A 23,173-nucleotide genomic window follows, 5' to 3' on the forward strand; every position below is an offset into this window, starting at 1 on the left:
CTCATGCTCACCTTGTAGCACCTGTATTTATATAGAACCACCAGGAAAATCGTCATGATGACAATGACGCTGATCATGATCACCGCATTCAGAATTGAGTGCAGGGCTCTCTGCCCCAGAGTCTCCGTGTCTTCTGTAAATGGAGTATAGATTCTGTAATAAAACAAAAGCCCCAGGGGTTAATGGATATTCTAAACTACATGCTCTCCAAAACCAGTTTTGTTTCCCAGATTTAACTGATACCTTATGAATCACTTTTTTTTTCAGCTCATCAATCTAACCAAGAATTTTTAACCTAAGAAAAGCAGCTTTATGCTAAAATAAGCTCTTCAAAATAAAAGGAGATGGTTAAAAAAGAGGTGGACCCACGTGCGCCAGACACTGGCTCCATCTAGTGGACGCTTTATGAGGAAGTAATTACCTCATCAAATGTTTTCCCCACAGCTTATCAGTGATTGATTAAAAGTACTACCAGATTCTGCCATAAACTACCTAGACTAGGAGTGGTTCTAAGAGGAAGGTAAAATGGTGGGTAATTATCTTCTATCTGTAGGGTGACTACAACTAAAGTTGTCTTCAGATAATGTCACATATCCAGCTACCCTTGTTTCATATGAAAACACACTTATTCCAGGTACCAATGTTTTCAACAGAGGACTTTATTTCTGCCTCCCCTGGAGTTACGTACAGCCACGAGAATAAGTAATGACCACTGAGTTATCAGCAGATGTGGTCTGTGGAACTTTTAAGGGAGGAGTGAGTTCTGCTGAGAGGTATGTCTTATGTCGTTTTCTCCTCCGTTCCTTCCTGCTGTCTGAATGAAGGCTGGGGCTCCAGCACCAATACTGGACCCCAAAATAACCTAGACAACAGAAGCCAAAAAAGAAGGAATGAAGAAGCCTGAGTCCTTGGTGAAAAGAAAGCACTGTACAATCTGAACTACTACCTCTTCACTATTCTGTGGGAGACAAGAAAATATGTATATCACTCAAACCAGTTTTCAAAATTTTTTCTTTTTTTTGGCTGTGCCATTTGGCTTGCAGGATCTTAGTTCCCTGACCAGGGATTGAACCTGGGCCTCAGCAGTGGAAGCGTCGAGTCTTAACCACTGGACCACCAGGGAATTCCGTTTTGATTTTCTATAATGGGCTCGGCAAACTTTCTGTAAAGGACTACAGAATAAATATTTTAAGCTTTGTGAGTCATATGGTCTCTGCTGCAACCATTCAACTCTGCCCTTGTAGTATGAAAGCAGTACATAAATGAATGGACACGGCCATGTTCCAATAAAACTTCATTTACCAAGGGAGGTGGCAGGCAGATCTAGCCTGTGGGGCATAGCTTGCTAACCTGGTTCTATAATATGCAGCCAAACCTAACTTTAACTTACAGAGACAATATTCCCCAACTTCCTTTGGTAACTGTCTCCAAGCCCTGCTCTTCACTCATTGTCTTAGCCTTTCTCTCAAAAGGTTAAAAGCCTGGCTTTCAGAACCCCACAGAGTTTTCCAGACACTTGCCAATTTCAGAATTCACTTAAAACATCCTGAGCCCAACAGGGTCCCAGAGACAGAACTAGGTGGCATCTGAATCAAAGCATTTTCCTTGGAGACAAAGGGCAGACACCAACAGCACCAGAGACTCTGCGTGGCATTCGGCAAACACTTCAGGGCCAGTCTGCATTCCTTCTTCACCCTTTCACTGAACTTTTTTTCTTTTTTTTGGCCTAACATTTATTACACTCCTCACCCTGGAAACAAAAGTGCTCTCATAGTCCTCGTGGTATAGAAGGAAAACAGGCATTAAATAAGGAAAGTAAATATACACTTGCATATTGTGACAAGTGAAAAAAGAACAGGTTGCGACAGAATACCGCGAAGGGCCTAATTCTTTTAGGAGGATCATGGAAGTTATTTTTCAGCCAAGATGAGAAGGATAATAGGAATTAATCTACCAAAGTTAGAAAAGGAAAAAAACATTCCAGGGAGAAGAACAATGGGCACAATGGCCCTGAGGTGCTAAAATCACTACTCAATTCTTTACTTGCTCAATTCCAAATAAATTGAGCCCAATCTAGGGATACTACATAAAAAATATTACTCTGAAGCTTTATTTTCTCTACGTAAAGCATCATCTTTTATCAGAGAGGATGGACTCTCTAGCCTTCACGGCCCTTCAGTGCAGAGGTCAGAGGTCTTCAAGGTGATGATGACACGCTACGCAGGACAGCTAGACTGGCCTTGAGGATAACAACCCACAATACTCATACGTACAGCTGCCCATCCTTCCGGGTATAAAAGCTGACTGATTTGATGGTGGCCACAACCACCACCATACAGAGAGTCACGGGGACAAACAGCATGATCACATGTTTGGCGCCATATTTCAATGTCAGCTCCTCATCTTCCTCTTCCTCTTGCTCCACCACCTGCTGTGAGCTGCTGGGGGCTCGGCCATTGGATACCGACTCAGTGTTGCCATGCCTCCGCCTCTCGTTGCCGTGATCATGCCGCTCTCTACTATCATTCTAAAAGCACAGGAAGAGATTTTTCAGTAAGTCAGACTGCCAGGAAAATCAAAGTGTTCTATATCAAAAACAGAAAATGTAATGATTAGATCCCAGGGTAACAACAGGCCCATTATTACGCGAGTTTCCAAAAACTTACAGCAAGAGAGAATCAATTTACAAGAAGTACGCAGCCTAAAAGTCGAGATTATTTACCACTGTCCACTGGAGGAACCCAGGTACCCCCTCTCACCTGGCTCTTTCTAACTCTAATAGAACTGTACTCATTCTTTGGAATTTTTGACTTAAAAAATGACATTTGCATGAAGCCTTCCTTATTTACTGCAGCTCCAAGCAGAATACTCTCACCTTTTTTAAAATCATGAAATGCTTTTTTACCTGTAGTTTCATATCATTTATACAAGGAACTATCTCACCTTCATCATTAATAAGACTTAGAAATCTTTGTAGTGACATACAGGGGATCTGTCAGTATTATTTCTTACCATCTATAGTTATCTCAAAACAGTATTCAATTAAAAAAAAAAAAAAACCTTTACAGAAAGAAACTAGGCCTTAATTCTGATGCTCTCCAAACCATTCCCACCTACATAGAGGAAGGGAACAATAAATGCAAGAATGAAGAAATGAAAGTAGATTCCATTTTTCTCTAGTTCTAAACATCACTTTTTTACCATTATCCTTATCCTGGATCTATCCTTGCTTAATCAAGTTCAATTTCCTTTTTGATATTATTAGATCTAAAATTCAGTTTTTGTAAAGGGTAGAATGAATCTCAAGAGCATTAACAACAACAAAATAAAAATAATAGAAAACAGGAGAAATATAACAGAGAAGTAAATGAAACAGGATATGCAAGTAGACTGATAGTCACTGTTGCTGACAAGAGGCAATCAGCTGGTTAAGACAGGAAGCTCCTAGGAAGACATGCCTTGTATCTTGTATCTCATTTTTGACTATAGAGTTTAACCAAGTATATTACATGCTTGATAACAGCAGTACTAGGGATTGAAATATGTGCCTTTTTTTCGGCTCCACGTCAAGGCTTGTGTGATCCCCAACCAGGGATTGAACCAGGGATTCCCCAACCAGGGATTGAACCTGTGCCCTAAACAGTGAAAGCCCTGCATCCTAACCACTAGACCACCAGGGAATTCCTGATATGTACTTTGACATTTAACTCTCACAACCACCTTACCATCACCACTTTCCAGGCAAGGAAACAGCCACAGCTTGTGTTATAAAGAGGGTTTGAACCCAGGTGTGCCCGACTGCAGAAATCAAGCTAACCTCCTCTCAATCTGTCATTCACAAGACAACATGACTGCTCTGCAGACTTACTGTAGGCTTTCTCTGTCACTTGACTTTCAATTTATTCATTCCGTAAGTAATTATAAGAATTCTATATTTCAGTTACTCTGCTGTAACACTACAGCAGAAATTAAAAAGATCTAGATGCTATCCTTAGAAGCTCATAAGATAGTTTTAATATTAGGGAAACACTAGAGATGTGAACAAAGTGCTACAGAACTAATTTTTTATGATCAAGAAAGGCGACATACAGTGGGAATGTAAACTGATGTAGCCACTATGGAAAACTATATGGAGGTTCCTTGAAAAACTAAAATTAGAGTTGCCAAATGATCCAGCAATTGCACTCTTGGGCATAAAACTCTAATTCAAAAAGATACATGCACCCTAATGTTCACAGCAGCATTATTTACAATAACGAAGACAAGGATGCAACCTAAATGTCTATCAACAAATGAATGGATGAAGATGTGGCGCACACACACACACTGAAATATTACTCGGGCATCAAAAAAGAATGAAATAACGCCATCTGCAGCTACACGGGCCTCGAGATGATCACACTAAGTGAAGTAAATCAGAGAAAGACAAATATATGACATCACTAATATTTGGAATCTAAAATGGTAACAAATGAACTTATTTATAAAATGGAAACAGACTCACAGACATAGAAAACAAAATTATGGTTGCCAAAGGGGAAAGAGGGTAGAGAAGGGATCAATTAGGAGTCTGAGGTTAGCAAATAACAGACTACTACATGTAAGGTAGAAAAAAATAAAAGGGCCTACTGTATAGGACAGGGAACCATATTCAATATCCTGTAATTAACCACAAGGGAAATATATGAAAAATAAAAAATACATACATGTATATATATGTAACTGAATCACTATGTATATATGAATAACTGAATCACTTTGCTATACACTTGAAACTAACACAACATTGCAAATCAACTATATGTCAATAAAAATTTAAAGCAAAAAAGAAAGACAACATGAAAGATACAATTCTTGAATAGAACCTTCAAGAATGGAAGGTGAATGGGCTCCAGGCAGAGACAACGTCAACTGTGCCACAGGCCTATGGAGAAAACCTATGAGTACTCCTGAGGTGGCTGAGAACAGGGTGGTCAGAGCTGGTGGCAGGAAAAGGAAGGTTAGGAACAGGTTGTAAAGAACCTTGTTTGCCATGCCAGGGACTTTAGACTTTGTCCTGTGGGCAACAAAAAAGTCATAAAAATTGCTAAGGTTGAGGAAGTGACACATCAGATTATGTTTCGTTTTTAACAAACTTGCTGAAGTGGTGATGGAAAATAGGAGAGGTGTGAGAAAAATACTTCAGAAGTGAATGACAGAGCTTTGTGGCAAATTACACGCGAATGGTCAGGAAGGAGTCAACGAGGACTCTGGAGGTTTTGGCTTAAGGGACTAGGAAGGTGGTGATAGCACTGATGGCCACAGGGAGCACAGGAAGATAAGCAGGCTAGAGGAGCGGAGAGAGATTTTAGTTAGATGAAGAGAGAGAATTTAGAAAGGAGCATTTGCAGCTCAGAAGAAAGCTGAAGGAAGCCATGAGATTCTGTACCTATGAAAGTGGATGAAACCTCAGGGAGAAAGTATAGGTGGATGCGTTGGTCATTAATGTAACACAACAGCTGTGGAAGGAAAAATACAAAGTGAGATGACCACCAAGGAGAGAAGTGTGAATAACCCCTAAGCTTAAGCAGCAGGTTATCCGTAAATCGTAATGGACTGGGGAATGAATGGAAACTGAGAAATTAAAGGCAATTATTCCTTGAAGCCAAAAATGGACAAAAGAGGAGATTTAAATTTTAAAAAGTTATTTTAGGGATGTCAGAGACTTGAGCTTACTTGTCAGGTCAAAGTATAGAGTTAGGATTAGAGGAAAATGTTGATGATACAAAACACAGAGATGATAACTAATGAAGCAGGGTAGGGGATAAATGATGGGGAATGGAAGAAGAGAGAAAAGCTGGCTTTACAAAGGCACTGGTGCTCTCTGCCTCAGTTTGACCTCATGGAGGAAACATTTATGAAGACTCCAGGCCTACGAGAGTGGAAAGGAAACTATTGCAAAGCACAAAAGACAGAAAAATACACACCACCTACCAGGAAAGATCATTTTTGCTGAACACAAGTCACTGAAGTTCATTAGGAAGGAAAGGGTTATGAGGAAGGTGGGCTCTAGACAACAGGGGCATAGTGGGGTAGATAGCTGAGAAGCAGGAGAGCTGAGGGAATTCACACTTCAACTCTCTCAAAAGGAGGGGACTGTGCCATATGCTAAGAACACTGCAGTTGTGGCTAATATTCAGCAATACAATTATGGCCAACTTGGGCTGATTAATGTTTAGTATAAACTAAATGCAAGTAATAACAGCTCTCTTAATACAGTATTTGCAAAGCATTTATGGAATTTAGTATTATATGATTTACATAAAGTACTTATATAATTTAAAAGCACTCTCACTTCATCTTGTTTATCTTTATATGTTAGGAGGTTTTGGTAGATGAACAGTAAACCAACTGATACAAAATTTCATACTCAGAAAACAGCAGAGGTAGGAAAATCAAATTCATATCTCTCACTTCAAAACTGTTCTTTCTATGGCACCACAGCTCTCCTATGAGGCTATGCGAGCTGTTTAACTGAGTGAACCTAGCATGAAAGAGGCAATCATAACATGCTTGTTAAGGGTACTCGACTGGATATTCTGGTTTATAGTGAACATTGGTGACCCCACCCTGTCCCGCCCTCAGAGCTGATACAGGATACTGGAGCACTGTTTCACATAATACTTTGGATACTACTTTAAAATTAACTATATAATTTATGTCTTTGAAAAAAATACAATTTATTTACTTAAAGAGGCAAAATACACATTTGATTCTAAACTCAAGAAGTATAAAAAAGCATACAGTGAAAAACCTCCTACTTAACTCTCAGTTTCCTAACCCCCCAGGTTACCACTGGTCACTGTTCTCAGCAAATCCTCTCAAAGTTTCCTTATTCATACACAAGCAAATACAAATACATATTCTCATTCCCCTTGTCCACAGAAATGGTAGCACAAGAAATGCACTGTCCTATACCATCCTTTCTTTTTTAAACTGTATCTTAAAATAAATAAATAAACAAACAAACTGTATCTTAGAAAATTTTCTACATGTCAGTAAAGAATATCCTTATTCTGTTAAAAAACCAGCTGCACAGCCAGTGTATGAAGATATCGTAATTTATTAGGCCAATCCCCTAGTGATGGACACCGAACTTGCTTCCAACTTTTTGCCATTTCAAACATCACTTCAGTGAAGTTATTTCACACATGAAGGGGCATATTTATAGGATAGCTTCACTGAAGTACAAGGTTAAAGTATATATTCACTTCAAATCCTGATTTATACAGCCAAATAGCACACTCAGCAATGCAGGAGAGTGCCTATTTCAACAAGCCCTGTCTACATAGTAAGCTTGTGACGCCTGGATTTTCACCAAACTGATAAGGTATTAAAATACAGGATCTCAGTTCAATTTTAACTTCTATGTCTCTTATCATTAGAAAAAATGATCATTTTTTAAAATGAACTAAGTATTCATACCCTTTGTCATTTTTTCTATTTGGCTTATGGTACTTTTAGTTAAAACTTTAAATTTAAAAAACAGTGAATGCCAGTTAGGTACAAGGATGTACCAGTAAACAAGACTGCCCTCATGCACTGATTTCAAGCAGGGGAAGACAGCTAATAAACAAGATAATTACAGATTAGGATAGTACTATAATAGGGTGATGTGATAAATACATAGAATGGGACTTTCAAGTAATGTGCCCAGAGAATATCTTTCTGAGGACATGACATTCGAGCTGAGACCCGAAGGATGAAAAGATGTGAAAGAGCTTTTGTACTGTAAAGGATTAACTCAGCAGGTCAGGGGTGTCCAAAACCTGCATACACCATAGAAAGATTTGGCCTGGCTCCTAGGAGATAACCTTTAAGTCCTTGAACAGCCTGCCTATTCAGACTGTTTCTGTTTACATGAGGCCTTGAATCACATTAACAATCTGATCCACAGTGGGAGTCTTGAGCCACATGGTATCTGCTTGACCTTAGGAGGGGTTAGAGAACTATGTCCAGCCATGTTTACATGACCAACGCTGAATAAAACTCTGGGACACCCAGGCTCAAGTATGTTTTCCTGGTGAGCAGTACTCTCTGCATGTTGTCTCACACTGCTCCGGGAGAATTAAGCATTTGTTTGCATGACTCCACTGGGACAAGACAATCGGAAGCTTGGGCCTGGTGTCTCCTAGATCCTTGCCCCTGTGCCTTTTTCTGTTGCTAACTTTAATCTGTGTCTTTTCACTGCAGTAAACTGTAACAGTGAGTATAACAGCTTTTCAGAGATCTGTGGATCATTCTACTAGCTTATCACTGAACCTGAGCATGGTCTTGGGGAACCCTGATTATATGTGTACACTGAAAAATCATAAAATATCGCTAAAAGAAATTAAAGATGAAAAGCAAAAATAGACAAATGGGACTACATCAAACTTTAAAACTTCTGTGCATCAAAAAAACAGAGTAAAAAGGCAACCAGAGAATGGAAGAAAATATGTGCAAATTATATATTTGATAATGGGTTAATATCCGGAATATATAAAAGACTCCTATAACTTAACAACAAAGAAACAAATAATTTGATTTTAAAATGGTAAAAGACTTGAACAGACATTTCGATAGACATTTCTAAGAAGAATATATACAAATGGCCAATAAGCACAAAAAAGATGCTCAATGTTACTAATCAGAGAAATTCAAATCAAAACTAAAATAAGATCTCTTACACCCATTAGAATGGCTACTATCAAAAAACTCCCCAGAAAATAACAAGTATTAGCAAGGGTGCAGAGATGTTGAATCCCTTGTGCCCTGTGGATGGGCACGTAAAAGGGTACAGCTGCGATAAGAAACGATGCAGGTTCCTCAAAAAATTAAAAACAGAACTGTCATATGGTCCAGCAACTCTACTTCCAGGTACAGATCCAAAAGAACTGACAGCAGTATCTCAAAGAGATATTGTATTTCACACCGATGATCACTGCAGCACTATTTTTAAGAGCCAGGAGACAGAAGAAACTCAAATGTCCAACAATAGATGGATAAAGGAAGTGTGATACATATGTACAACGGAGTACTATTCAGCCTTAAAAGAGAAGGAAATCTTGTCACTTGCTAAAACATGAATGAACCCTGAGGACTTTATACTGTGAAATGCATAAGCAAGTTACCAAAAGACAAATACTGCATGATTCCACTTATATAAAGTATCTAAATTAGTCTAACTTGAAAAACAAAGTATAACTGTGTTTGCTAGGGGCTCTGGGGACAGGGAAATGGGGCTATCCTGTTCCATAGGTGCAGAGTATTAGTTTTGCAAGTTGAAAATGTTTTAGAAATCTATTGCACCATAATGTGAATATAGTTAACACTACTGAGCTGCACATTTAAAAATGGTTAAGATGGGAGCTTCCCTGGTGGTCCAGTGGTTAGGAATCTACCTGCCAATGCAGGGAACACAGGTTCAATCCTTGATCCAGGAAGATCCCATGAGCTGCAAAGCAACTAAGCCCATGCGCCACAACTACTGAGTCAGCGCCCTAGGACTTGCACTCTGTAACAAGAGAAGACACTGCAAGGAGAAAACCACACACTGCAAATACAGAGTAGCACCCACTGCTCACCACAACTAGAAAAAACCCCCACACAGCAACAAAGACCCAGCACAGCCAAAAATTTTAAAAATACATAAAATTTTAAAAATGGAATCTCATGTCCTTAATCACAGTTAAAAATAATTTTTTTAAGACTTAAATAAGTATAACTAGAGCTATACTGTGTGTTCATGGATTAAAAGGCTCAAAACTGCCAAGTGTCAATTCTACCAACATTTTCCCTCCTCCCCCCGCCCCCGCCCGCCAACTGATCTGTAAATTCAATGCAATCTCCATCAGCTTTTCTATAGTAATGTTTATTAAGTTAATATAGCAAATAGGGGCTTCCCTGGTGGGTGTGGCTCAGATGGTAAAGCATCTGCCTACAATGCGGGAGACCCAGGTTCAATTCCTGGGTTGGGAAGATCCCCTGGAGAAGGAAAGGGCACCCCACTCCAATACTCTTGCCTGGAAAATCTCATGGACGGAGGAGCGTTGTAGGCTACAGTCCATGGGGTCGCAAAGAGTCAGACACGACTGAGCGACTTCACTTTCTGGTGGGTCAGTGGTAAAGAATCCACCTGCCGATGCAGGAGACATGAGTTCCATCCATGCCTCAGGAAGATTCCACAGGCTGCAGAGCAACTAAGTCTCTGAGCCACAACTATTGAGCCTAGCCGAAACTACTGAACCCACCCACGTCGCACAGCTACTGAAACCTGTGCGCCACACAGCCCGTGCGCCACAACAAGAGAAGCCACTGCAGTGAAAGCCTGTGCACAGCTGGAGAGTAGCTCCCTCTGGCCACAACTGGAAAAGAGCCTGTGCAGCAATGAAGACCCAGCACAGCCAAAATTAAATAGATAAAATTTATTTTTTTAAAAGGGAAATACAGGAGGATGTCCAAAACAACTCTGAAAGTTGGAGAACTAATGCCACATCTTCTACAGTTATAGTTCTCAAAAAAATGTTCTACTGGCACAGATAGACTAAGCAGAGTCCAGAAACAGCCTGACACATACGCACAACTGATTTCTGCCAAAGGATAGGCTTTTTCCACAAACAATGCTGAAACAACTGGATATCCAACTGGAAAAAAATGAACTTTGATCCATACCTCATGCCATATACAAAAAACTATACTCACAATACAGACCTAAATGCAAAACCTAAAACTATAGTTCCCAGAAGAAGGTAATATAAGAAAAAAACTTTTGAGAACTTGAGTGAAACAAAGATTTCAAAAAAAAGAGACCCACAAAAGGAAAAAATAGATAAAAGAGATTTCATCTATATTTATACTGATCTATTTCTGCCCTTTTAAAATACACTGCTAAGAAAATAAAAAGACAAGCCACAGACCGGAAGAAAATGTTTGCAAATCACATATATCACAGAGGACCTGTATATATAAAACTGGAATATATAAAACTCAGTAAGAAAACAAACAACCCCAAACCTCCTAGAAAAAGAAAGAAAAAGAAACAACCCAATTTAAAAACCGAGCAAGGCATCTGCACAGATACTTCACCAAAGATATGAGGAAGACAAGCAGATGAAGAGACATTTCACATCATTATTCAGAGAAATGTAAATTAAAATCACAATGATATTAGTACCCTTTACTAGAATGGCTAAAAAACTGACAAGACTGTACCGAGCGTTGGCGAGAATGTGGAGGAACTGGAACCCTTGTACTGGTGCAAAGTTACTGCACCAGTGCAGTGCAAAGTTACACAAGCAATTTGGAAAACTGTTTGACAGTATCTTAAGAAGTTAAATATACACTTTCTACACTGGATCACATTCTACTCTTGGGCATTTACTCAAAATAAATGAAAGCAATATGTCCAATCAAAGATTTGTACATAAATATCCACAACAGCTTTATTTGTAATAACCCCAAACCAGAAACAATGCCAACATCCATAAACAAGTGAATGGATAAAAAAAAAATACCTGTGGTATATCCATATAATGGGATGCAACATGGCAATAAAAAGGAACTATTGATACATGCTATACCACTGATGAATCTTGAAATAATTATGCTGAATGAAAGAAGCCTTACAAAAGTTATGTACAGTATGATTTCATTTATATAAAATTCTAGGAAATGAAAACTAGAATACAGTGACAAACATTAGTAAGTGGTTGCCTGATAGAAAGCAGTTAGGGAGGGATAGGAGGGAGAGATTACAAGGAAGAGGAAACTTACAGGTGATGGTTATATTCATTATCTTGACCGCAGTGGTGGTTTCCATGGTATATATGTATGTCAAAACTGGTCAAATTGTATACTTACTTTAAATATGTGCAATTAATTGTGTGATAATTATTCTTCAATAAAGCTGTTTTTCTTAAGTGTTTTTCACAAAGAGGTGAAGAGGTGTGTAGGTCCTTTGAAAACTGTCATATTAGAAAGTGACAGAAGTACTAAGAGATTACCAAAATGCAAAATCTTGGCTAAATACTAGAATGACAACTTAGCGTTATTTTTAAGGCTGATTAAAACCAATTTTTTTTAATTATGGAAAAAGTTAAAGTAAATATGTCCAAAGTGTGTAATAAAGCCCCATGTGCACTCTGCATGCATGCTCAGTCCCTCAGTTGTGTCCAACTCTCTGCGACCTCCTGGACTGAAGCCCACCAGGCTCCTTTGTCCATCGGACCTTCCAAGCAAGAATACTGGAGTGAGTTGCCACTTCCTCCTCCAGGGGATCTTCCCGATTCATCTTCCCAATGTGTCTCCTTCATCTCCTGCATTGGCAGGCAGATTCTTTACCACTGAGTCACCTGGGAAGCACATGTGCACCTGACCTTCAATTATGTCATCTCAAGGTTAAATCTTATTCCATTTGTATTCCCACCCACTTTGCCCCCAGTTTTATTTTGAGGCAAACTCAGACCTATCATTTACTTCATAAATATTTTAGTGTTAATATATATTTCTAAAAGATAAGAACATAAAGGCCTCTTTGTATGTGTGGCTTGGTAACTCATTTCTTAAAAAAAAAAAAAAAAAAAAAAAACTTTATTGATTTATTTGGCTGCACCAGGTCAGACTTGCAGCATGTGGGATCTAGCTCCCCAACCAAGAATTGAACCCGGGTCCCCTGCATTGGGAGTTTGGAGTCTTAGCCATTGGACCAACAGGGAAGTCCTTATTTCTTTATTAATTAAAGGGAAAACAAAAAACTTTAGTTTTTAGAGCAGTTTTTAAGTTCAGAAAAAAAGTGAGCAGAGTACTGAGAGCTCCCATAATACCCCTTGCCCCTGCAACCTTCCCCACCAACATCCTACACCGAAGTGGTATATTTTCACAATCAAACAATCTTCACTGGCACATTATCACCTAAAATCCATTGTTTACTTTAGGGTTCACTCTTGGTATTGTATAATCTCTGGGTTTTGAAAAGTGTGCAATACATGCATCTACCGTAGTACCATACAGAAGAGTTTCACTGTCCCAAAAACCCTCTGCCTATTTATCCCTGCCTTCCCACTATGCTCTGGCAAACAAGGATCATTTTACTGCCTTCAGTTTTGGCCTTTGAGACTATTTTTAAGGTTCAGAAAAACCAGTGTTGTAGCCATTATAAATGATTTCATTTCAGTGGCAAAAGCAGGATTACTCACTACACAAATGTTGTAAGTTTCAGGGAGGGCGGGGTCCTATGGGAAGTGGCCAGTATGTGGGAAGTGAGTTCCTATGAAGCCACATTCCCCAAAGCTCCTACACTGTGAAGTCAGAGGCTTCATTTTAATTCTTTCTCCCTTCTCTCACTTCAGAACACGTACAAGTCCAACCACTGAACACATGTGGACCCTCAGGCAGGCAGAGTAGTTCTTGGGCACCAAAGATTGTGGAGGTATTTTTGAGTGTGTTGGAGGGGAGGGGAGCTATTTTTTAATAGAGCATGCTTGCCCATTTTTTTTTTTTTTTAAAAACCTTGTTTACTGCCTGCCTGTCCTTGGCTTTTAGTTTTATTTCTGTAGTTAAAATACCATAAATAAAAGTTTATAAACATTTTTAGAAGTTTTAAAAAATGTTATCAACTTGTGTTTATAAATAGAAACTCAGCATCCTCCCGAATCTCTGCTCCACAGCACGAACAGGTGAGCAATCTGACATACTTTCAGATACTTTTATAGCCATGTTCTGCAATCTGCTTTGCCAATATACTTCAACTTACACATTATAGAAGCAAAAAGAAATAATTAAAAAATAACATTACAGTAGCAGCACAGTAATAACTATGATAATAATTGCTAAGATTTATTGACTATGTATGCGTGAGACACTCTGCTAAGCAGCTCAGGTGAGTCATCTATTTAATCCTTATAAAACTGAGTTAATATTGTAAACTTCATTTAACAGATTAAGAAACTGATGCTTAGACAGATCAGATAGTTTGCCAAAGATCCCATAGCTAAGAGGTTCCAGAGCTGAGATTCTACTTCAGACAGTTTAGTCAAAAGATCCTACTATTCTCCATTACCTTATAATATTGATTGGGTAAACCATAAGACAGATTATCTGAAAATTCTCAGTTATAAGTAATATTTTAAAGAATATTCTTGTCTATATTTCCTGGTACTTTTATGGAAATGTTTTTATAGGATAAGTTTCAAGAAGTGGTCATACTTGGTCAAAAGGTACATGTGTTTATTTATTTATTTATTTATTTGGCCGTACCTTGAGACATGTGGAATTTCCCCTACCCAGGACGAAATCCATGTCCCTGCAGTGGAAGCTCAGAGTCTAAACCACTGGAGTGCCAGGGAAGTCTAGTGTATGCATTAGAGTTAATTGCAATTAGAGTTAATTGCAATTAGAGTTAATTGCCAGATAATCTCCAAAAGGCATGTGTATGTAGCAGACTCTTTGACAGCCTGCTTCCAAATAAAGACAAACTTTTAACTCCTATGAACATCAAATGAAGAGTGCCTACTTCCCCATATCTTCAGTAGCAGTAAGAATCAAGCCTTGCTCACTGAAAGGTGAAAGACAAAGGTTTTCATTTCTACGTCTCTGATTACTAGTAAGGTTGATCAACTAGTCTTTTCATATATTTATTACCACTTATATTTCTTTTTCCTCCTTCATATATGTATACTGTTCATCAGTTCAGTTCAGTCGCTCAGTCGTGTCCAACTCTTTGTGACCCCATGGACTGCAGCACTTCCCTGTTCTTCACCAGATCCTGGAGCCTACTCAAACTCATGTCCATTGAGTCGGTGATGCCATCCAACTATCTCATCCTCTATCATCCTTCTTCTCCTGCCTTCAATCTTTCCCAGCATCAGGGTCTTTTCCAATGAGTGAGCTCTTCGCATCAGGTGGTCAAAGTATTGGAGCTTCAGCATCAGTTCTTCCAATGAATATTCAGGACTGATCTCCTTTAGGATGGACTGGCTGGATCTCCTTGTAGTCCAAGGGACTCTCAAGAGTCGTCTCCAACACCACAGTTCAAAAGCATCAATTCTTCAGTGCTCAGCTTTCTTTATGGTCCAACTCTTACATCCATACATGACTACTGGAAAAACCATAGCTTTGACTAGACAGACCTTTGTTGGCAAAGTAATGTCTTTGCTTTTTAATATGCTGTCTAGGTTGGTCATAGTTTTTCTTCCAAGGAGTAAGCATCTTTTAATTTCATGGCTGCAATGACCATCTGCAGTGATTTTGGAGCCGCCCCAAAATAAAGTCCCTCACTGTTTCCACTGTTTCCCCATCAATTTGCCATGAAGTGATGGGTCTGGATGCCATGATCTTAGTTTTCTGAATATTGAGCTTTAAGCCAACTTTTTCACTCTCCTCTTTCATCAAGAGGCTCTTTAGTTCTTCAGTTTCTGCCATAAAGATGGTGTCATCTGCATATCTGAGGTTACTGATATTACTCCCAGGAATCTTGATTTCAGCTTGTGATTCTCCCAGTCCAGCATTTCTCATAATGTACTTAAGACCCTAATACTGGGAGGGATCGGGGGCAGGAGGAGAAGGGGACAACAGAGGATGAGATGGCTGGATGGCATCACTGACTCGATGCACATGAGTTTGGGTGAACTCCGGGAGTTGGTGATGGACAGGGAGGCCTGGCGTGCTGCGATTCATGCGGTCTCAAAGAGTCGGACACAACTGAGCAACAGAACTGAACTGAACTCTGCATATAAATTAAATAAGCAGGGTGACAATATACAGCCTTGACATACTCCTTTCCCGATATGGAACCAGTCTATTATTCCATGTCCAGTTCTAAGTGTTCCTTCTGACCTGCATACAGATTTCTCAGGAAGCAGATCAGGTAGTCTGGTATTCCCATCTCTTTAAGAATTTCCACATTTTTTTGTGATCCACAGAGTCAAAGGCTTTGGCATAGTCAATAAAGCAGAAATAGATGTTTTTCTGCTCATACCTTTTAGTAATTTGTTTCTGAGTTATGTCCCTTTTAACTTCATAAGGATTCTTTATATATTAAGATATATCTGTTACTAGGTATATAAGCCTTTGCCTAATTTGTTTTTAGACTTTGTTCATGGCAGTTTTTGCCACACTGAAGTTTATTATTCTGTATTGCTGAATATGAACTTACATTATTTAATAAGGAAAACTTAATCTTACTTTTTTCATCGAATATTATTTCATGTATACATTCCCATGTACCAAGTCAAAGGCCTAAAAATTAACACTGTATTCCATTAAGTTGATATATTTATAATCACGTTATTTACTTAACATACATATTTATTTATAAGAAAAAGTATCATAGGAGGGAGGTTTCATGGGGAGGGGATGTATATATACTTATGGCTGATTCGTGTTGTTGTATGGGATGCACATATACTTATGGCTGAATCATGTTGTTGAATGGCAGAAACCAACACAACATTGTAAAGCAATTATCCTCCAACTAAATTAAAGGGCTTCCCTTGTAGTGCAGTGGATCAGAATTCACTTGCCAGTGCAGGAGACTCGGGTCCGATCCCCAATCTGGGAATTTCCCACATAGACGCGGAGCAACTAAGCCCGCGAGCCAGCACTACTGAAGCCTGCATGCTGTAGGGCCGCACACCACCGTTACTGAGTTCACATGCTGCAGCTACTGAAGTCCACGCACCTAGAGCCTGTGTTCTGCAACGAGAGAGGCCACCACAGTGAGAAATCCGAGCACTGCGACCAGAGAGCGGCCCCTGCTTGCCACAGTGAAAGAGAAAGCCGGCACAGCAACAAAGACCCAGCACAGCCAAAAATAAATAAATATAATTATCTTAAAAAAATAAATTAAAAAAAAGTACTACAGATATTGTTTGAAAGTTGTCTGTTGAAAGTGAAAGTCACTCAGTTGTGTCTGACTCTTTGTGACCCTGTGGACTATACAGTCCATGGAATTCTCCAGGCTAGAATACTGGAGTGCATAGCCTTTCCCTTCTTCAGGGGATCTTCCCAACCCAGGGATCGAACCCAGGTCTCCCGCATGGCAGGCGGATTCTTTACCAGCTGAATCACAAGGAAAGCCCAAGAATACTGGAGTGGGTGGCCTATCCCTTCTCCAGCGGATCTTCCTGACCCAGGAATCAAACCGGGATCTCCTGCATTGCAGGTGGATTCTTTACTAGCTGAGCTGTCAGGGAAGCCCTAGATGTTGTTTGGATTTCCACAATTAGAAATGTGAGGCTCCTAAGCCTGCACTGCAGAAAAAATGAGAAGAGTAGCTGAAGTGAAGAACTGGCAAGTGAAGTGGAAAACTTGAAAATATTTATTAATCATACACAATGTTTCCAACAGTATGCAGAATTCTATCCAGCACCTGTCCAAGCTTTGAGATTGCCCAGAATTAGAGCTTTAACCAGTACTCCATCATCAAGGAAGGTTGTCATTTTCCTGAACAGCTGACATAACTGGTGAGAGATAAAATTACACATTTATGGTGCTGTTGTGTGAGGCTTGAACCTAAAGCTTTTTTTTTTTTTTTTAAACAAACTATTAAGATCTGTGCCAAAGACCTCTGACTTTACTCTCATGCAAAAACAAGCATGTTTCTCTGAAGGTCACCCCAAGATCTTAAGTTTTTTCTCTTTGCTTCATTTTGATATGAATGGGAGGGAAAACAAATTAATTACCATAAACAGTACAATAACATCACCATCCAAAGGCTGACTGATTAAGCCTGTGAACCCGATTTAGCTTAAATTTAGATCACTCCTTTCACTTATTTTTCCCTCCTCAAGGTCCCAAGTACTTAATCACCTTTAAACATCTTCTATGTCTGCATTCTGTTTAATTTCATAAGATTTCTCACACTTTAAAAAAGTGACCCGTCATCATCTAGAAAATGAGAGGGTTAGTTTTACCAGCTTATGATTTGCTAGTAACTTAATAAAGTTCTCTGAATTTAGTCTTTTGAATTCAGAAGATACTGCAAATGACCTTGTTTATAAAGACCAGACACATTTTAATGTTGTAAATTTAGCAGAGCTGAAGGTAACAATCTGCATGTATTCCTCAGCAATTGCTTTACACAGAGAATTAGTATTGACCTTTTAATGAATTTCTACTTTAAGGATTCTTTTTTAGTTGGCAAATAACTGATTTTTCTATCCTTCTATTCTAAATCAAAAAGGCTGTTGACAATTAACTGCCTTAAGGACTAGAAAATTTGAGTCAGAATAAACTAATGAGAATTAAAATATTGAATGTTCAATTTATAAATCTAATTGTTTTTCTCTAAGGTTACCTTCCCTTTAAATCGTTATTCAAATATAGTGGCTCTCAAATTATGGTCGCTGGACCAGAAGCATTGGTGGGATCTGGGAAGTAGTCAGAAATACAAATTCTCTGGCCCTATACTGGACCTACAAAATCAGGAATTCTGGGTTTCAGGCCAGAGAATTTGTTTTAACAATTCTTCCAGGGCACTCCAATTCGAAAATCACTGCTGTAACATATTCTAAAAAGCTTAATTAACAATATAAATGAATTTTAGACTTACTTAAAAAAAAATCACTTCTTTGTATCTCAGAAAAGCAAAAAAGCCTCAGTTAATCCACAATAAAGGATGTAAGTCTACATCAAATCAAAACATGAACTCTACCCATCAAAATTTTGCACCAGAAAATAAAACTTTACAAATTAACAGGTAGTTCAATGGTTAAGAGTCCACCTGCCAACTTGGTCCAGGAAGATTCTACATGCCATGGGGCTGAGCCTGTGTGCCACACCTCCTGAAACCCTCGCACCTAGCTCCAAAACAAGAGAAGCCACTGCAATGAGAAGCCTGTACATCACAACTAGAGAGTAGTCCCGTGCTCACCACAACTAGGGAAGTGCTCAGCAAATGAAGACCCAGTGCAGCCAAAATTAAATAGAAAACAAAGAACTTCAGTTATTTAACAGCTTACAAGCTTTGCCCTTCGTCAAAAACACTGGACTTATTTAGTCAGTCTACCTTCCAGTCTCCAGTCCCTCTAGACATGGCCAACCAACAGCAAAAACATGAGGTCCACTCTAGCTTCCAGTAGAGGTGGTGCGTAATCTAATGGAAAGCAGTGAACATTTTTGGTTGAAGCAGGACACGCAGTCTTGAGACAGAAATAAATAAAATGGATTCTCCACTTGGTTCTCGTGACACGCCAAACTATCATTTGACAGCTGTTCTACATAAAAACTGGAGCTCTGCCCCACATGGTGACAGCAGTGTAGATAACGACATGGCGTCAAGAGCAGTGATGTGATGGCCAAGGAGTGGGTCCAGAGAACAGGGCACCCAGGGCGCCCTCTCACACAAAAGATGAAGTCCTTATGCAAATGAGACTCACTTCGCATTTTTATTCGCAGAAACAAAATTTTAAATTTTCTCTTGCTAATGTGAGAAAAAAACCAAAAACCTCTTTGCTCTTTGGCAGGGAGATTTGTACTGAATTGGTTTAGAGACACTTGATGATTAAATTCAAAAGTCAGCTCAGAAACATGAATAATGTTCTGCCTTTAGAGATTTTATAACCTAACAGGGCTAACAAGCATAAAAAAGTGAAGTATTCTAAAAACTGAAAAGGTGAAAACAATTTAACTCCTCTCATTCGTTACGAGCAGGAATTAAGATATTTTATATGGGTTAGTTTTCTAGAAAATGAAAGCGTGCTTAAAGTTCAAATCCAAAAAGTCAGTATTTTTATGAAACCTCTTTATAAAGCATGGTAAACATTTCAGTCTTTTAAATGAAACTGATAAACACAACTGAAGCTTTTACCAGTGGCAAGGACAGAATATAAATTCCAATTACCAAGACCTCAGGCTATCATGCTTTTCTGGTTTCTTTGACATCAGTTGCTCTAATTTCCCCACTACTGTTCGTTAAGTCAGTCATCATGAGCACCTTGAAGGCTTTTGCTCCTTTCCACAGATATTCCCCATCGACCTTCCTTCACATCCAAAAATTTTCCTCTTTAAAAATACATTTCTTTTTAAATTATGAGATAACTGTATTATTGAACATATGCAAAAAAAAAAGGGGGAAAATCACCAAAATCACCCATCTTTTCCTTGTTGGACTTTCATGGTATGGACATTAAAATAATAAATGGAACAGCTGAACATTAGCTGGACTACACAGAAATTTCTAATATAGTTTACTTCAGTCTGTCTTTATGAGATATAGAAAAGTTTATTTTCATATTCAGGCCTGCTGAATATTGCTTTTAAACGTTTTTTGGGGGGCATGCCATGCAGCACACGGATCCTAGTTCTCCAACCATGGATCAAACCCACACCCATTGCATTGGAAGAGCCTAGTCTTAATCAGTGGACCACCAGGGAAGCCCCTTTAAGACTATTTTTAATTGAAACAATGATTTTCATTTTTAAAAGGAAAGGATAATTCACCGACTTACCTAGTTTGTAAGGAAGTTATTCACTCTCTTTTCGGCTTCAAAACTATTTGTAAATGAATTTTCTTTTCCTTCTGTAATATCTAGTGTAAAATTGCATGTTTGTGTACTCTAGAGTCATATAGATAAGTACTTTAATAGAGCAGCTATTCAAAGGAGGGGAAGATAGAAGGAAAACTTGCTCATTTATGATAAATGTCCCTAAAATGCCAGGCCCTAAAGCTGCATGATGTTTGTGAGAGCACTGAGTATGAGTCCAGCACACTGAAGACACTCAGTAGGCTGGTTTCGTCTCCTGAGGGCAGACGAGTGACCTTTAACTGGTTAGCTGTGGAATCTTTTGTTCAAAGGGATCCATGGAAGATGGGTATGTGAAACAGATAGAACAGGAGCAGCTCTGGCTAAGGAAGAAGACCCAAGTCTGCAATTCCCACTTTTCCTCTCTCTTCTCTAACAGTTTGAAAATGAGTACAAAGTCTGCAGCATCCAAACTTACACAGCTGTACCCCAAGAACCTTCTAACCTAGTCCAGTCTAACTTTTGCAAAAGGCCATTCCTAGGGAACAGCAAAAAGGAGAAAGTCAAGCTGCTGACACACAGCAGTGGAGCAAGTGTGTTGTTAGAACACTCCTTATTAACCATCCACCCAGACACGAGGGGCAACAGCCCCTCTTCCACCCCAGCAACCCCTCAGGTGTTCTCTTTCGGGCTTCCCTCGATATTCATTTTAAATTGACTTCACTTGTTTAAAATGCTCTAACAATACAGTGTGATCTGCTTTTGATATCCCCAGAGAGAGCCCCCCTGTCGATTCACACTGTAGGACAACCCTTCTTCCTCTAGTGTTACTTCTTCCATCAGTCATGACTTCCCAGTTGGCTCTACTCGAATCTTAAGCATCCACGGAGGTTTACTTTGGGAAGCCTTCCTCCCACATTTTGACCCTTAACTGAATTCTCAATCTCTGGCCACCAGTGCTATAGCTCACCACTCAGTTCGTGAACTAACCCTCTGCAGATCCGGCTGATAATCCTCCAGCCTCTGTGGCTGCTTTTAGTGACATGCACACACTAGCCCATGAGACAGTCCATGCTCTTTCAGATATACAGTACTTGTGAGGAAGTTTCTCTTTCCTGATCCAGAACCTCTTTCCCTCCACCACTGGCTCTGCCCTCGGGTTCACACAGAGGAAAGTTTGGCCCTGCTCCCCACCCCCTGCAGCCTGTACAGCTTACAGTTGGCCTTGTGTTTTTCCCCATTCTGGCTCCACCTCTAAAAATAACACCGCCGCCCTCGCCGTCTCATAGGCCATCTGTGGACTCTGCCTTCAACATGTAATGATTAGCTAGTAGAGGAACAGGCAGCTCTGGCCTGTGTGTGGAGCCACCGACTCTCTGTGTTCCACGCACAGATTACATCCCTTTCCTTCTTTTCTCCTTTGACCTCCCCCGGGACTGCTACACTCAGGCCTGCATTCATCGTTCTGTCACTTACTGAGCACCGTCAAGAACCAGACCGGCCAGGCACTGAAAAACTAAAAGCAAATAAAATGTACTCAGCCCACAGAAGATTAAGAGCAAGCTAGGTAGAGTAATAAACAGCTGGGGAAGCTGGAGAAGGCATCAGAAAGGGAGGTGATGTCTGAGCCAGGGAGGAACTACATCAACAACCAAGAATCACGCAGCCTTGTGTCCCCTGCACCAAATGGGACAGTGCTTTCCCATACTTGAAGTTCCACAAATATGTAAATTTGGTAAAGCTGACAAAGCCTGCTCAGTCCTGTGCCTCTCCTGGAGGTGAGGGAGGGTGGTCAATGAATCCACAGTCTGAAAGGGTAGTTGCAGAGGTTGACACTGTACCTGGCTACGTACAGTACTGCTCAGGTGGTTGTCCTCGGACATCTGTGCATTCTGGAAGTAGGACAAGGGAGCGGGTATCTCTGTCATTGGAGCAATTGTACAGATAAACTTTTCCACAGAAAACAGAGCCTCCTGGGGTTCTGAAAAAGGGAAAAAGAAAACAATCTTTTGCGCATTACAATTATACGTTTATTCTGAAACACTTTCACAAATGACTTTCTTTCATGTGTTTTCCTCCAGGCCACACTTTCTAAGGACCTCACAGGCTGCTGTCACTTGCTGGCTCCTGGATTAGGTCTGGAACAGATTTTACTGGGTTACCAAGAGTTGGTTAAGTTCTAGTAAATCCATTCACATCAATTATAACACTTACAAGACTAATTTGTAAACCAGAAATGCATTATTATGCCAAGACCTTCAGTTGACAAACTTTTGTCAGCTCAAGTTACTTCTTGGTAATGAGTAGATCTACATGAGAAACCAAATACTTTCAATCACTATCATATCTAATGATTTCAGATCTAGAGCAAAGGATGCTAAATGATCTTAAAGAATGTTCTTGTCAACATTCCTTTTCCGATCCACCTTAATTTATATTACCATAAAATTATGTTTTGTGCTTTTAATTTCTTTTTATCATCTCATTTTTTCCTTTACCACAATGCTCTAAGGCAGAAGAACTAGGTAACATATTTATTTTACAAAAACTGAAGGGGACCCAAGTTCAGTGACTTGCTTAAAAGCATTAAACTGGGCAGACCAAGACCAAAACCACAGAGGCCTGACCCCCAGCCTCTCCTCTGCCTCCTCGCACAGCCTTGCTCACACACATTACTCCATCTCCCAGACTTC

At 39.6% G+C, this 23,173-nt stretch overlaps 1 protein-coding gene and 1 non-coding gene across 4 annotated transcripts in view; both read right to left on the reverse strand.

Annotated features, from left to right (window-relative positions):
• The window catches only part of PSEN1 (presenilin 1), a 69,941-nt gene that overhangs the window by 39,279 nt on the left and 7,489 nt on the right, over window positions 1–23,173 (reverse strand). The window contains exons 2-4 of one of the 3 annotated variants that reach the window (XM_005686046.3): window positions 22,334–22,461; window positions 2,274–2,527; window positions 12–153 (exon numbers count right to left, since the gene is read on the reverse strand). In XM_005686046.3, coding sequence (XP_005686103.1) covers window positions 12–153; window positions 2,274–2,527; window positions 22,334–22,408 — 471 coding nt within the window. In that variant the 5' untranslated portion in view covers window positions 22,409–22,461. Of the gene's footprint in view, window positions 1–11; window positions 154–2,273; window positions 2,528–22,321; window positions 22,462–23,173 lie in introns of all 3 variants that reach the window. The other 2 variants (XM_005686045.2, XM_013967270.2) reach the window with 2 other exon arrangements.
• Window positions 1,052–1,123, reverse strand: TRNAG-UCC. The gene has a single exon. It is a non-coding gene; the product is annotated as a tRNA-Gly (tRNA).

The sequence above is a fragment of the Capra hircus genome, chromosome 10 (genome assembly GCF_001704415.2).
Source record: "Capra hircus breed San Clemente chromosome 10, ASM170441v1, whole genome shotgun sequence".
Classification (NCBI taxonomy): Eukaryota; Metazoa; Chordata; class Mammalia; order Artiodactyla; family Bovidae; genus Capra; species Capra hircus.